Source organism: Lepidothrix coronata, unplaced genomic scaffold (assembly GCF_001604755.1).
Source record: "Lepidothrix coronata isolate B3197 unplaced genomic scaffold, Lepidothrix_coronata-1.0 Scaffold14, whole genome shotgun sequence".
Classification (NCBI taxonomy): Eukaryota; Metazoa; Chordata; class Aves; order Passeriformes; family Pipridae; genus Lepidothrix; species Lepidothrix coronata.
Genome location: NW_016690194.1, coordinates 9,486,067 through 9,502,841, shown reverse-complemented (window position 1 = coordinate 9,502,841; position 16,775 = coordinate 9,486,067). Strand labels below are relative to the sequence as shown.

The following is a 16,775-nucleotide window of genomic DNA, read 5'->3' as shown; positions in this document are numbered from 1 at the left end:
TGCCTATCAGGCTTTGAAAGCATATAAAGAACTCACATGAAAGAACACCCTGACTTAAGACAACCTTAATATATATCCCACATTTCGCAACACTCATGCCGAGGAACCCGGGACCACACGAGCCGCTGGCTTGGGCTTCCATCCACCGCTGGCCGGTCCCACACGAGCAGACCTGGCGCAAAACGGCGGAACGGCCCGAGACGGGATAACAAACACCCGGAGCATCCCCGCCCCGGATGGACGTCAGGTCCGCCCCGACGCGGCGCTCTGCCCTTCCGCCGGGACATGGCGCTGGAGCCGCGGTGCATGGACGGCGATGTGGAGGACGGAGAGCTGTCCGGCTCGGACTCGGACATGCCCGGCGCCGGCTCCCCCGGGCAGGTGAGCGCGGCGGAGCGGCGGCCGCGGGAGGACTGCGGGAGCGCCGCTCCGGGATGCGCCGGGCGGGGAAAAACCGGGACGGCGCCTGCCATATGGGGAGGCCGCGGAGGCCGGGTAGGGACGGGGGTTTTCCCGACCGGGAGCGCTTTTGCTGGGCCGAGAACAGGCTGGGGCGGCCGGTGCGTTGCCGGGAAGGCGCTGGGACGGCGGGCGCGAGGACAATGGGGACAATGGGGACGAGCCGCTGTGGACACGCATGAGAGCCCTGAGCGCCGGATCCCCGGGCCCAGCAGACCTCTGGCATCCTTCTGATTCCAAATAGAGGTAGTGGGAGGGATTCCTTCGCCTTCCTGATGTCTCCCGTCGTTTTCACGTTGTGTGCTCCCCACGTGGATCGCTGCATCTAACTCGGGGGGTCCCCAGCGCAGGAGGGACATGGAGCTGCTGGAGACAGTCTAGAGGAGGCACTAAGATGATCAGAAGGATGGAGCAGCTCTGCTGTGAGGAAAGTATGGGAGAATTGGGGTTGTTCAGCCTGGAAAACAGAAGGCTATGGGGTGACCTAATTACGGCTTTATAGTGCCTGAAGGGGCTACAAGAAAGATAGAGAGAGACTATTTACAAGAGCATGGAGTAGCAAGACAAGGGGGAATGGCTTCACGTTGACAGAGTGTAGGTTTAGATGATATATTTGGAAGAAGTTCTTGCCTGTGGGGGTGGTGAGGCCCTGGTACAGGTTGCCAAGAGAAGCTCTGGCTGCCCCATCCCTGGAAGTGTCCAATGCCAGGTTGGACAGGGCTTGGAGCAACCTGGGCTAGTGGAAGGTGTCCCTGCCCATGGCAGGGATTTTGGAACAAGCTGGTCTTTTAAGATCTTTTCCAACCCAAACCATTTTGTGATTCTGTGAGGATATGAGGAATATTGTTCAGAAAGTATGAGGTATTTGTGGTGGTGTGCGGGCAGGGAAAGATTTCAAAGTAAGACAGTTCACTGTGTGACGCTGTATGTATAAGGAACTTTATTTTCTTCAGTTGTTTTATTTGCAATATACTTGTGAGATCTGAAGCACAAAAAAAGTTGTTACGGAAGTGTTAGAGGGTTTTTTTGATTTCTTGTGGTGTTAAGGATTTTTGCATTACGTTTGAAGTTAAAGGTTTCTGTTCCATAACATGATAAAATAAATTGAATACTTCTGTTTTCTGTTTGATAATAGAAGGAAGAAGAAATGGTGCCATAATGTTGACAAAAGCAGTAAGGTTAAAGAATTTTCATTTTACCTGAAAGTGAAGGAAGAGATCTTATTCTTTTAGAGAACATAGGACAGCATATAACTTTATGATGGGAAATTAGTTAGAGAATAGCTGGAATTATGTATAAGTAAAATTTTTAGCACAGAAAGCATGGCCTAAAGTTCCAGCAGTTGGGAATAAGAATTCAGGGTTATATTACCCATGGTGTTTTTGCAAATTGTGCCAATTGCAGCAGGTTTAGCTTTCATGATTTAGTTTATCTGTGAGAAAACAGCATTTCTTGAATATAGTGTATCAATAGAATGGGTTTTTTTGGGGGGGTGTCCTAATTAATAAACCATAATTAAACTACAGTGTATTGTTGGTTTAAAGGAGAAAAAACCTGTGGTTCTGGAAGGTACTGCTGTCCCCAGCTGGATATGTGCTGTCCTGATGGAACCAGGATCACAGTACACAGTTAAATTCACAAAAAAATTCCCAGTGTTTTGGATTTAGTTTTGGGATTTTTTGGTCTTCTCCCTTGAGACTCGAGAGAGAATATTAACTTCTGTGGTGTTAAACTTCTGGTAGGTTGCTGTGGTGTTTTGATATTTTACTCTTTCTTAGAGCTGCTGTGCACGTTGTGTCTTTGTCCAGTTTGAGAATATTCATGACTTTTCCAGTCTCGTAATAATTTTCATTCAGCAGAGTTTGCCCTAAGCAGATTAGCAACTCCTGGCATGTGTTTCTGTGTCAGCCGTGCTTTCTTTCATATTGATATCCATGCACTCAAAATGCAGGAGTTCCGTAGGATGCTCCTGTCAGCTGCAGTCCAACAGATGCTCACAGAGGACTGCACAGCCACAGGAGTCAGAATTCAGGTTTTTTTAGCTAATCAAACCTTTTCTGATTTACACAAATGGTTAAACTAATGGACATTTGGTTTTTAAATTTCAGAAATCACATGATGGCAGTGATCCGTGCAGGCCATTCCAGAGCGGCATCTCATCCAGTGCACCGAGTGTTCCCTATCGGACAACCAAGAGTGTGGATTCCAGTGAGGAGAGCTGCTCTGACTCTGAGGATGACAGCTGCCTGTGGAAACGGAAGCGACAGAAGTGCTTCAACTTCCCTCCTGCCAAACCCGAGCCCTTCCAGCTCAACCAGAGCCACCAAAAACAAACTGCGCTGCACGGCAAGAAGGTCAACAACATCTGGGGTGCAGTGCTCCAGGAACAGAATCAAGATGCAGTAGCCACTGAGCTTGGAATTCTAGGCATGGATGGCAGCATTGACAGGAGCAGGCAGTCTGAGACTTACAACTACCTGTTGGCTAAAAAGCTGATGAAGGAAGCTCAGCAAAAGGAGGCAGAGACTTTGGATAAGGAGCTGGATCAATACATGCATGATGACAAGAAGACATTGCCAGCAGAAGGGGAAAACGGGCAAGGCTTTCTCAAAAGGAAGCGCCCCATGAAAGATAGACTGGGTGAAAGGCAAGAAATGAAATACAAAGGAAGGTATGAGATAACAGAAGAAGATTCAGAGGAAAAAGTAGCAGATGAAATTGCTTATCGGTGAGTTTGATAACAGTGTGTCTTCACTTCCCTAAGTATTGGTAGTTGATGGAAAAGAAGAGTGAGGAAAAGCTGCCTTACTGGTAAATTTGTAAGATGTCCTATATTACATGTCAGATTACAAAAGGCATGAGTGCCTTATGTGTATTTCCAAATACTGGGATAAAAATGCAGCACTGTGGCTGGTATCTTGTAAAAACATCCAGTTAATAATGTCTATTTATTTTAATTTTTATATATTTTTTAAAGATCCACGAAAACAGTCTGTTATTTGAGGACAATAGCAAGGAAAAATATTCCTTCTTGTTATAGAGATTTAGTAGTGGAGTTTTTTTTAGGAAATACCCCATGAGCAAAGATTCTTGTTTGGAGTTGGCCACCAGTGCAAACGTGCTGTAGTCACCATGAAAATCTGTCTAAGTTATAAACCTTTAAATCTGTAGATTTAAACCTTTGAATCTGAGATAAACTGCAGTGTTTTAGAAAACACAAGCTTCTGAAATACACATGTTTTCTACATGGAATATATTTGTCTGAAAAAACCTTTTGCTGCTGTTGTAACCAAGGGCTACACCAGTGTCAGGCACCAGCACTGAAATGAGTCCTGGCCTCTTTCTGCAGTTCTATGCTAATTTATGGTCACCAAGCTCCAGCCATGAGCACCCTTACCACCATCCAGTCCTTTTCACAATCCTGCTATTTGGTTATTGTCCACTGAGCTGACTCAGAAAAATTATCTGTCCAAAAGCTTGTTGATTTTTTTTTTTTTGGAAGAGTTAACTTGTAAACAGATTTGTTTCCTGAACCAATTTGCTGCACCATTTCCTGACAGCAGTGGATTGATGGTGTGAGGGAGGGCCCATGGCTGCAGGTCACTCTTGGTTAGATTGAGTTGAACTGCCACAATCCTTTTTCAGTGGTGCAAGGGAAAAAACATAAGTTAAATAGGGAACAAGACTTGGAAGATTTACTGACAGTTAGCATGACATTTAAATAAAACCTGGATTTTAAATGGTTTCAAACCATTGTTGTCTTCATACATGTGCTACTTATTTCAGCAACTGCCATTCCTACAGCAATTAGACAATTATTAATGCTGTTTACAGTTCTTGTTAGGTTCTCATTTATTAATTTGGAAACTTTGAGCATGTCTCTTGTAATAAGCTCCTCTTTGCTGTATTGAGATTTGTTGAAATAGGACAGAAAGCTCTTTTTTTTTTAACTGTTTGTAGCAATGGCATTGTATCACTAGTGTTGAAGTTACAGTGTAATTTTTTTCTTATTTGCTTTTTATAGGTTATAGATCAGTCAACAGACTGATTGTTATGTAGGCTTGTCTGAATGGCACATGATACAGGGGAAATTTACACTTCCTGTTTTCTCCAGTTCTTGATTTAACTATAAAAATTAATTTTAACTGTTAAATGCGCAACGCACTTTTATACTTTAATTTCAGAGGTTTGTACATGTCTTTGCAGTTTCATATTTGGTTTACTGTTTCATGCATCAGTAGAAGAATAATCACTCAATGTATTTCCATTGAAACAAATTTTAAAAATGCATGCTTTAGGGAAAAAAATCCTTCAGAAGCTCAGTATTCTGATTCGATATCTGATTCAATCATATCTGATTCAATAAACCACTGAAACACATTTGAATGTATAGACTCTTGAGCGCATTTTTACGTCCCACAGAGTGAATTATTCATTATGGAAGTTCCACAGTCAGTTTTTACTAAGAAAACATCTTGACAATAAATGTGCCTTTTTTTTTCCCCACTCTGTTCAGACTTTGTGAGCCAAAGAAAGACTTAATTGCTCGAGTGGTGAAAATAATTGGGAAGAGAAAAGCGATTGAGCTGCTTATGGAAACAGCTGAAGTGGAGCAAAATGGTGGACTGTTCATAGTGGTAAGAAAAATGTCACTTTTGGGGTTTGCCAGAGGGCAAGGAGGGCAACAGAACTCTTGACTTGTAGAACATTTACACAATGCTGTTGTAGCTCTCTCACACTGGGAGAACCTCTCCCAGAATTTTATGACCTTCCCTTGCCATGAAACTCCCTCAATAAACACTAATGTAACTGTACAGCAGGTTTTGAGTAAACAATAAGGTGAGTGAACCTGAAAATCATGCAGTTTTTTTGCCAAGAATGGTATCTGATTTGAAGTTCCCTCTCTGGAATGGAAGCTGTTGGCTTTATCAGAGAACTATTGGCCTGTTCAACAGTATTGATACGCTGAGTACTGATTGCTGTTACAAATCATGGTAGAAAATCCTATACTCAGTGGTTAGGTTATCAATTTCTTGGTGTGTTTTTGTTCTTGTTAAATAATGAGCTTCAGTGCAGAAGCAAAGAAGGAAAAAAGTGGGTGAGAACTAGTAAATACTTTCAGACACTTGTTTACAATTCACAGCTTTTAAGTTCTGTCACTGGAAGTAGAGAAGAGGGGAAAAATGAGTAGGGGCACACAAAAAAAACTAAACAAATTGAAAAATACCATCACCTCCTCCCCTGAAAAAAAAAGGCAACAAATTCCACCTATCAAATTGTATTAGAAGCTATTCTGTTGTCTTGAAAGAGTAAAGTACTTGTTAATAAGTGTTTACAGAGAAGATGAAAGGACATAGCTCCTGATGGCACAGGTTCCTTTGGATGCAGATCAGAGTACACTCTTCGAAAGGCAGATGATAAAAGGAGGTGGCATCTGCTGTTTCAAGAACCTACTTAAAAATTGACCTTCTCTGTTCTTAGAATTTTTAGATTGTTTTTTGCATTGTTATTTAGCAGAAAGGTATCACATTTTACACAGTATCATCCAGGTTTTACTGGAATAAAGGTTCAACTTTATACTAAAAAATTGTAATTGAATAACAGTGTGATAATTCGCACTTATAATTTACAGAGGTTTCAAAGCTGAGCCCATTCCGTGATTTATTACAACACATTGCACATTGCAGTGTTGTAACACTGAAAAGCTGCTTGGAACTAATATGTGGTGGGAAGAAATTTTGAAGTACATGTTGTGTTTCGTATGCCTTAGGCAGAAATGCAGAATCCTTTGGACATGCAGATAAGATGTCACATTGCTGAGCACAATTATTAAAAAACTTGAGATCAACATAATTTTATTAAATTGACTTTTCACTTTTTACTGGGGTTGTGTGTTAGGAATGCTCTGAATATTTAACCTAGTGTGTACACCTTGTTGCAAATAGTGAGAATATTACTCGCATTTTGTTTCTTTACTACCAAAATCAGATTTAGTGTGGAGTTCAACAGTTTGGCATTACATCCTAAAGGAATTTTTTTGTAACTTCAGAGTTTACCTGTCCATATTTTGTCTTTCTCATGACTAGTTCAGTCACAAATAAGACACAGATAGGGCTATTTTTATGTAATTCCTAAAATATCAGAATTTAAATTTGCTTTATTCTGTCTGAATACAGTATTAAGTGTTGCCCTAGAAGCTATTTTTGTCAACACTTAGTACTAATCTTACTGTTTCTAATTTCCTCTCTCCTGTTAAGAATGGCACCAGGAGAAGAACACCTGGGGGTGTTTATTTAAACCTGCTGAAGAACACACCTAGCATCAAAGAAGAACAAATCAAGGTAAAAATGTCAAGAGTGCAAAGGAGTTGTCCAAAGTTGGGGATTTTTTTCAACTAGAAATGTTATTATTGAAACTGTCTCTAGCAAATTTAACTCTATATTCTAAATAAACCACCCTTTCACACTCAAAATGCAGTCAAAAAAAAGACCCACCTAAAAATTGTTGAATTGCCATTCACACTGGGCAGGGAGAGCTCACTTTTACAGGCTGCCAGTCACAAAAACCTGCTGAGAAGGATGAGACTGAAGAGATAAATGTTGGATTTTCCTTAATCTGGATATACCTTAGAGCAATATTATTCATGTTTTGTTTCTCCCTTTGGAGCTCTGTTTCATTGTGTATGGTTTGAATGGAGTTCTCTTAATAGAGAATTTTTTTCCTATTTAGCTCCAGCTGTGCCGTCAGACAGTATTTCTCATTAAATCAGATAATGGTCTGAACTGGTCACTGGCCTCATTTGTGGTGCTCACCAAATAAGTTATGTAATCTTGTAAATATTACTGTCTTTCCTTTTAGGGTATGAAATAGACTGAGATAGTATTTTCTTCATTGAATTAGGAGAACTTCTAGGGTTTTTTCATGGCATTTGCCACTTTCATATGAAGTTTTTTTAGAAGAAAGACTCATTTATTTTGCTTGTAGGTGGCTGCAGCTGATCGCTCTATAAACCATCCTAGCATCTTGTATTTGGAATTGGGAAATAAGTCAACATACATTGTGATTGTCTGGTTTATGTTTGGAGAAAAAAAACAGGGAAAAAAGTACCCACCATCCTTTCGTTGCTTGCTGTGGTCACAAAAAGTTAAAAAGTTGCAAATTTGATCACTTTATTCCAAAAAAAAGAGGATTGATGCGGTTCATAAATTGTTGAGAGTAAAGATCATGAGACGTGGACTCAAATTTCAATTGTGGAGGAAAGTTTTCTCTGGTTGTCTCAGAATCTTTGGTTGTATTTTCTTTACAGGTCCCTCTATATGGCAGCACAACCGCCTGGTCTGCCACCCATTCCTCCCAGTTTTGTACCACCAGCAAAATTCAAAATGAAAACTTACTGATATGTATACTCTCAGACTGCTGAGAAGTTATGTAATAAAATTATTTATGGAGAATTTTACCTAAGTCTATTTTTTTACCTAAGTCTATTTACCTGCAGTCTATTCTCATACTTCTTCTATAAATAAAGCATTGTGCTGGTTTAAAAGTTAACCAGCAGGGGAAATGAACTCAACTCAAAAGAGAGATTATAAATCAGAATAACAATTTAATAAAATAATACAATAAGTACGATTATACAGACAAACAATTGGTTTTAGCCCACAAAACCCAAATGTATAACCCAGCACCCTGGGACATGAACAGAGTGGTGTTCTTTGGGCCCCCTGAGTCCAAAGGAAAAGGAGAGGGGAAAACCTGTTGATGAGAGTGCTGTTGCAGTCTGGTCAAGAGTGGTGATTGCAGTCCAGTTGAGGGTGGTGAGCTGCAGTCTGGTTGAGAGCGGTGAGCTGCAGTCTTCCTCTGGATCCCACGAGTGGTAACAAGGTTCAAAAACTCCAAGTTTATATATTCTCCAGTTCAGGCAGGAATGGTCAGTCCTTCCCTCAGAGCGGGGAATTCCATAAAAGGGTATGAGGACAGGAACATCTTCCTATCTCGCAGGCCTCTACTGACAACAGTTTCTGGGAAATGGCATGGAGGGCCACAGAATACACAGTCCTGGGCTACACCCATCCAGTGATGAATTGGTCCCAGCTGTTCTAACTAGGACAAGCCTGTAGCTTAGTTAAATATTGACCAGTATTTGTAATAAATTTTTCTTTTTACTTTACATTTAGGAAATACTAGTAAAATGAATGTGCCAAACTTTTTTTTGTTTGCCTTTTTTTTTTTTCTCTCAAGGAAATATTCTATCTGGAAAACCAAAAGGAGTATGAAAACAAAAAAGCTGCCAAGAAGAGGAGAATGCAAGTTCTAGGAAAGAAGATGAAGAAAGCCATTAAAGGGCTTAACCTGCAGGAATATGATGATGCATCTCGTGAGACTTTTGCTAGTGATACAAATGAGGCTCTGGCTTCCCTGGATGATCTGCAGGAGGGGCATCATGAAGCAAAGATGGAATCTGAAGATATTATTGAAATTGATAACGCTCATGATTTGGAGATCTTCTAGTTGCTAAAGTTCTTGATAACAGTGTCTCTAGGAAACATATTAAATGAGCCTTTCTTATAATCCCATGTTTTCATAAGCTGCAGAAACATGGGAAATATTTGATGCTGAAGAGCAGGATATGATTCTTAGCTAAATTTAACAGCATGAAAGACTTTTAATTGTCCTAGTATTTGTTTGCTGAGTCCTCAGAAACTGTTAAGATTTTCCTAGATAACAGCCCTGCATCACCATGTTTGTTCTTTTGGAAATTTTTTTTAGTCACGTTAGGTTAAGGAATTAAGGCTGTGTTTTAACCAAATACTTCACATTTAATTTGCTGAATCTAACAAAAGTGAATAAGTGAGCAAAGCTGCTCACTACAGTTGAACAGAAAAACACTAATTATAAAGTTAATCTGGATATAAAATATCATATAGTCTTAACGTGGCAGTGTGTTGACAGAAACAGTATTTATAGGATTAAGACCTGTAAAACAGATTGGTTTGAGAAATACACTTAATTTCAGTGGTCAGTGACCTTTGAATAACAACCTTGTAAATAAGCAATACTGAGCAACGTATGTTTTAGATTTCTACAGCAGTTTTATCCTTTGTATTTTAATAGTGGCTTCAGCTTCCTACTCATTTTGTCTAAACGTTTTCCATGATGAGACATGCAACTCATATGGATCTTTTTGTTTGAGGACAAATCTAACTGAATGCTTTCTGACTAGTGAGATTTTACTGCACTGTGTTCCCCCCAAGGGTCTGTACACTGCACATGCAGATACAAACCCTTTACCTTGCAATTCTTGTTCCTGTCCTTCTCCCATGTGCTGTAAGATAATGTGCAGCTTTCAGAAGATTTGATGTTTTTTGATGGAGACTCTTAAGAAAACAATACAAAAGGGGATTTTTTTTTACTTGATTTAGAAGACTCTTGTGTAGGTTGTAAGTTTATTTGAAGACAATTTTTATTGTTGAATGTTGTTTTTAATATAGCCAAACATGTGCAACACTGATATTTATGATGTTTAAAATTCTTTGTCACTAATAAGTTGTGGGTTTTTCGTGACTAGACGCTATTTTCCAGTAAAAAACATTTCTGAAAGATTACTGAATTAATTCACTTTCAACCCTGTCATAGGTTTAAAAAGAGATGTTGGAAATTTTTTTTCCTAAGGTCCCGTTTCCCCCACACACACAGCCCTGCTCCCTTCCCCCCATCTGTTTCTTCTGAGATGGGAGGAATTGAGGAGGAGGTGGGACGGAGCGAAGCCGCACTCCTCACGGGAGTTGGAGGAAGGGAAGAGCAGTTCCTTGGAAGAGCAGTTGCCGGGGCATGGCTGGGGAGTATTTTTTTGTCCAGAGGTTTTCTGGTTTTGTCAGCCGACCGGACAGAGGGGGCTGGGGGGGCAGTTTCAGCCACCTCCTTTTCTTGAGAAGAAGATTTTTTTTTCCCCACGGGACACCTCACGGAGAACGACTGAGAGAGAGAGACCGACCCATCTCAGGGTGAGGTATTCTGCCTTCGGGACTGCCTGTGGGAAAAAGGAGCCTTTCACTGCTGGCTGTGAAGCCATCGGGCTGCGAGCACACGTGGCTGCGAGCAGCCTTTGAACTGCCGGGACAGTCCTGCCTCCCCCGTTCCCAAACCTTCCCTAACCTTCCCTTCCCAAACCTTCCCTTCCCAAACCTTCCCTTCCCAGACCTTCCTAAACCTTCCCAAACCTTCCCAGACCTTCCCAAACCTTCCCTTCCCAAACCTTCCCTTCCCAAACCTTCGCTTCCCTTCCCAAACCTTCCCTTCCCTCCCCTGCCCAAGGTTGCCGCGGTATCTTTTCCCACACCATCTGGGGAATTGGGACTTTGTTTTGTTTCTTCTCAAAGTTTTGATTGCACTATTTGTCGTTTATTCAGATTTTGGTGATAAAAGGCTGTTCTTTTCCACACTTCCACCTGAAGTTTCTTAATTTCTAAGTTATAATCTTGTTACACTAAGACAAACCCAATTTCTGCATATCAGTTTTGTTCACCTGGAGTCCCTGGATTTCAGAAGGAAAGCATAGCACTAAAACAAATAATGAAGTTATAATAGGGAACAATTCAGTACTGTCAAGAGTGTATATTTAAAGGATTGCAGCATTTGAAGAAGTAGTTCTTACACATACAGCACATTCCATTACCTGCTTTACTAATTTAATTAGGATTTTGAATTTTCTGCTTTTTTCTGTTCACATACCAGAGCTCCTAATTTTTAAAGTTACTCATCAGATGAGCAGCATATCTTCACTGGTAGAAGTTGCTTTTGCTGAAATAACAAAGTTTTGTATTTGTTCATGGAATTTCCTGACAAATCTATAATCGTCAGAGTACTAAATGATAACTCATTGTACTGTTTAATTGCTTTAGGACTGCACGATTTTATATTGGTTTAGAGAACTGCGTGGGGATGTATTAACCTTTTTCTGGATAGAATCAGCAAATTTTAATGTTGGTTTAAGCAAATTTTTTATTGTTATGTAATTTGCACTGTATATTTTTTAATGCTAGTACTTTTAATGTTGATTTCCCAGGTAAGAGGTAGCGAAACAATATGTGAAGTGTTCTCTTTAGCAAAAGGAAGATGATGCAGACATGCAGACATTAAGCTATTAGGGAGGGTCCAAAGGAGGGACAGTGAGGATGGGGAAGGGTCTGGAGGGGACGCCTTATGAGGAGTGGCTAAGAGCACTTGGCATGTTCGGCTGGAGGAGACTGAGAGGAGACCTCATTGCAGTTACAACTTCCTCACAAGGGGAAGAGGAGGGGCAGTCTCTGCTCTGTGGGGACCAGGGACAGGACCTGAGGGAATGGCCTGATGTTGTGTCAGTGGAGGGTTAGGTTGGATATCAGGAAGAGGTTCTTCCCCCACAGGCTGATTGGGCTCTGAACAGGCTCCCCAGGGCAGTGGTCACAGCACCAAGGCTGTGAACTCGATGATCCTTGTGGATTCCTCCTAACTCAGCATATTCTGTGATTCAGTTTCCTTTCAGTGTCTGACCAACCTTTGCTTGCTTATCTTGTGTTTTTTCTTTATTTGGCTTTCAGCAGAGTCCTTTTAAAAGTAAACCAGTTCAAAATGATGAGCAGCTAAATTCTTCATTCCTGTTTTCACCAGTGATTTCCATTTCTTTGGTATTAAAAAGCTTAATTAAGGGCTGGTGCTCCCCTCTCCGTCCTGGCAAAGACCCTTGCCCTCCTCCCTGGGATGCAGCTGCAGTGCCCACACCATGGCAGAATTTGGGGCCTGTGTCAGCAGTCTTTGAGCTGGAGCTGAGGAGCCCAGTCTGGTGCTCAGAATTTAGATGAGAAAACAGTGATTTTTTTTTTTGTATTGCCACAAAAAATAATTTATTAATGATTTAGTTTTACTGTGGATCTTCAAAGCATTATTTGAAGTATAACTGCAATATTACAGACTTTCCTCCCCCTTCCAAATAAGATGATCTCATTAAGATGTTTTTATGTCTTCCAGGCTTATTAAAATTAACTGCTTTTGTCAAAATTCTCAAGCAAGCATGGAATGACCCAGTGCAAGGTGATAGAAAAAGGAGATGATTGCATTAATTATGACAATTCCTGTTATAGAGAAGTCAAATTCCTTGTATTTTGTTAGAATATAGGTGTAAGGAGTAGACTGGATAATAAAGAAAATACTGAGTTTTTTAAAAGCTGTTTTTATCTGTCGTGAAACTTCAGTATGACAACCCTCATTACTTATCCCCTCAGCTTGGGCCATCCTACAATTAAGAAGAGTCCATCAAAAGCTCTTTATTTCAATGTACAGAAAAGAATTCATTACTCCTGTGAACACAAGCTTGCTTGGTGTCCCACTCTTATTGGTCAGCAGCACTTCAAAAGATTTCAGAACGTTAGTAGTTTCAGAACCACTGTGGTACTTCAGTGTTTAGAAAGGACATATTTGAAGATTTCTCATCTGTCTATTTGCAGTAGTGAGAGATGCCACTTTTTGAGAACTGTGGGAGCAACACTCAGCTGTGATAGGTTCAGTAGGGCCCAGCAAAATACATTTCCAGAATCACAAACTCTTGACCTATATACTGACAAAAATGAGAAATGAGTATCTGAAGTTGTAGCAGGAGACTTACACACAAGTTAGCTATTCTAGTTACTACCTTTTAGGTTGTTTTATTAATTATTATTATTACTATTATTATTTTACTAATATTTTTATTATTTAAAGTTCCTTAAAGAAAAAAAAGCAACACAACATTTTTGTACTGTTAAATAAGTACAGAAAATCTTTTCTTGCCATGAAAATTTTCCTCAGAAAAAAAAATGTTTCATTTCTTTTCCCTTGAAAACTTGTTACTGATTCAGAATACCAGAATGGTTTAAAATGTCATCCCTTTGAAAAATATTCTCATTTTTCTGCAGAAGTTGCACTTTTTTTAGTTTGCCACTCGGGTTTTTCATTTGTTCCATTAGATGTTTTTATTGGGTTTTTTTCCAAATAATTGTACATATTTTACACTTGCTGTTTAGTTACCACTAATGAGTTTTGCACTGACAGCTTTCAACCACTGGAATGTCTTTATTCAGAACTGGCTGAAATACATACTGGGTCTCTGAAACACAGAAGACCATTCCTTCCTGGAGCACCAGGAGAGACCTTGCCATGGAGACAAAAGAAAAGCCTTGGGAAATTTTAATTGCTGATATCCTAGCACGTTCCCATGTTTCCAGATGTTGGGCAACTGTTTTTATTTCTTACAAACAACCTGGAACAGAACAGTATGTAATGTTTAAATGACATACAAAATTGTACCAAGCTGTTGTGTGGACTATTTGTCCTAGTTAGGACAGCTGAGACCAGTTCATCACTGTGTGAGTGTAACCCAAAACTGTGTATTCTATAGCCTTCCATGCCATTTCCCAGAAACTGTTATCAATGAACCATTTACACCATCTGCACATAGATACTGGGAGTGGTCCACAGACCACCGGGAGCAGAAATGCATGAAGATCTCTTCCCCTCCCATGCCCACCACAGGAATTGTGGCCCTCAAGCTGGAAGATCAGATTTGTATTGTTGATCCTTGGTTTATTTCACCTTAATTCCTCATCCATGCTGGGGTAGCGAGCTGATTTTTCAGAGAACTTGCTTACTGAATGACAGAGGCAAGAACAAAACATGATTTCAGTCCCTGAAGCTAAATGGAAACAAGCAACTATTAATTTTCTGTGGTTAACTTTAGGGTGTTCCTGCAGGGATGTGGGGAAACTTCAAGTGTTATTTTATGAGCCAAATTATTCTATGAAAGGCAGTTATTAATGAAAGTTATTGGGTCAGATCACTCTTGCTGAAGCACTGAGGACCTGTTCAATAAATCTCTGCATCCTACTATGGATCCTTCTTTCCAAAATCATTTGTCCTGTACATACCCATGCAAACTAAGAGATGCATGTGGTTCATCAGAAAGACATTGCTGGTAAGAGAACCCCCCCAGTTCTCCTGAACTGTGGGGCTGCATCAGCACCTCAAAACACCAATGTCCCCACTAAAACCCTATGCACTGGGGGGCTGCCCTCTTACTTTCTGCTGGCACCCACAAGAAGAATGTTTATAATGATGTTACAGGTAATTTCAAAGGTAACAACCTGCTGTTGGGGTTTTGGAGTGCTGATGCAGCCCCACAGGGCAGAGAGCCCTCTCATTCTCTTCCTCCCCTACTCTAGTCTGGAAGTGTAGGAACAGTGTGGTTTATTCACATGCAGTGTTCTTACAGGTATCTGGAGGGTTTAGGGTCTGGGAGGTTTCTAACCTTCCTCTGGAAAACGATTTAGTGTTTTTTTGGTGTGAAAGTGCCTCATTTCCAGCAACCCATGGAGATTGTTATCACCAATTATCAAATAATTATTCTGCAAAAATATTTTTATAGTGTTTGTACCCCAAAAAGAGCAGTTGGGATGGAAGGCCAACCTTCTCCAGGCAGGTCTGGGATACGGGCTGGCCATAGTGGGGCAACTAGGGCCTTAGGGAGACCCCAGATTTTTGCCCCTTACATTAGGGGACACGGAGCTCATCACCTATATAAGCACTCACCTCAACTTAGAGAATCTGGGAAACTTACTGTGCCTGCTATTACCTGTCAGATGCTAGTTTGGACTTGGGACAAGTGTTTCATTTTCTCTCCAGTTTAGATTTAGGGCAAGTGTTTAATTTTTTCTAAGATGTTTAATTTTGCACTGACTCACACAATGGGTATGTTTGTTTTTTTTTTCTCTAACTCTAAGGGGAAAAGAATCTATTAACTAAAACATTGAGTTTTGATTGATCAGACAAATCCATATAATTAGTCTTTGAAAACAAAGCCACAGTCTCATGGAACTAATTACGAAGTCACAGAAGTTGGCGACAATTGAGGTATTCACTAACCATGCACTTACAAAGTCAATCGGAGTTGTCCTGTCACCAGCTACAGCAAAGCCCTCTCATGTACTAGTAGGGTTAATATTTCTGTAATTTCCTGTCAAAAAGGTTTTTTTACCAAAAACTAGTACTTCTGCATATGCATAAGCCATCTGTGCTAACAACTGGAATCTCAGCAAGGAGATTCTGTATTTGTGGTCTGCTTTGCAGCCTGTTCTGCAGAAATTAAACTTTTCCAGTTTTGCACTGTCTTCTTTAAAGTGAGCTTAATCAGATCTGTGTAATTATGAGTTCCTGCTTCTCCTCTGCCTTTCTGTCAGTTTCTTTCTCTGTCTTTTGTGGTTTTGCAATCACTGTGGTAAGCGACTTCAGCTACAACTAACAGCCATATCACTGCACCTCCCCTGTGGGTAGCTCAGCAGAGCAGGTAGATAATTCCCTGAACTATTCTCAGAGAAATAAACCTCCCACCCCATGTGTGCATTCCTTTAAACTGTGCATCCCTGTGTGGCTTAGGATCTGTCTAAGCAAAGCAAACTGAAGAGTGATGATTTAGATAAGGAAAACCAGTGCAGTGAGGGTCTTGTGATGGTTTTTGTCTGCTTCTCTTTTTCCTGCTCTGCTTCTCCTGCCCTTGTTCTCCACAACCTTTCAGCCTCTCACAGGCACATACAGTGCATCCGCATCCCAAATTTGTCTTCTCCTGGAGAAAGATAACCCACAGAACACTAAACATACCCTTCTAAAAAATTTTTCTGTGCGAAAGGTTCATCGGGAATGAAAAACAGTTTCCATTGTATCCTAACAGTAGTTTTAAAAAAATTGCAGTTTTGTGGGGGGGTTATTTATTTGTTCATTTCCATTTCAAATATTCATTTATTTCAACAATATTGATAGCTCTGTTTGGAACCTGGTAATTTAATATTTTAAAAGTATTTTTTTGGGCAAGGCTTCGAGTTATGCATGAAGGAACCTATTAAGTGCAGTGTAGTCATACATGAGTTATTACTACACAGAGCAGCAATTAGAAGCACATGGACCATGCAGCACTTACAGTTATCTAACTGGCACCATTTTCACATTATTGAAGCCAGAAACCAGGGAGGAGTATTACTATGATCCCATCTGTTCATGTGAGGAGCGTGCAGATTTTGCTGTCTTTCTAAACAGCTGCAGACACTGCCGTGGTCCCTCCTCCGGCCGTGGCAAGATCTCAGGGGTAAAGTAAAATAAGATACCGTATCCTAGGCTGCTTTTTCCCCAGAAATAGTCTCCAGTCAGCCCTACAAAAGCAGACAAGATTAACATTTTTGTTAATCTTGCCAGAATTGCATAATGTAGCAATTATGATATATATGAGATAACACAGAAAGAAGGGGAATCTCCTGAAATTG

The 16,775-nt window shown here is 40.5% G+C and overlaps 1 protein-coding gene across 1 annotated transcript; it reads left to right on the top strand.

Moving 5' to 3' along the window:
- Nucleotides 1–248: 248 nt before the first annotated feature.
- On the top strand, nucleotides 249–10,023 carry PHAX (phosphorylated adaptor for RNA export). Its single transcript, XM_017806283.1, has 5 exons — nucleotides 249–381; nucleotides 2,568–3,187; nucleotides 4,976–5,096; nucleotides 6,717–6,800; nucleotides 8,698–10,023. The coding sequence occupies exons 1-5, from the start codon at nucleotides 286–288 to the stop codon at nucleotides 8,965–8,967; spliced, it is 1,191 nt and encodes a 396-aa protein (XP_017661772.1). The 5' UTR covers nucleotides 249–285; the 3' UTR covers nucleotides 8,968–10,023.
- Nucleotides 10,024–16,775: the final 6,752 nt, after the last annotated feature.

What these genes read in the sequence shown, in the direction of transcription:
- PHAX (XM_017806283.1), top strand. Translation starts at nt 286, where the DNA reads ATGGCGCTGGAGCCGCGGTGCATGGACGGCGATGTGGAGGACGGAGAG. An exon ending in ATGGTGGACTGTTCATAGTG is followed by an intron (nt 5,097 to 6,716) that starts GTAAGAAAAATG and finishes TCTCCTGTTAAG; the next exon opens with AATGGCACCAGGAGAAGAAC. An exon ending in TCAAAGAAGAACAAATCAAG is followed by an intron (nt 6,801 to 8,697) that starts GTAAAAATGTCA and finishes TTTTCTCTCAAG; the next exon opens with GAAATATTCTATCTGGAAAA.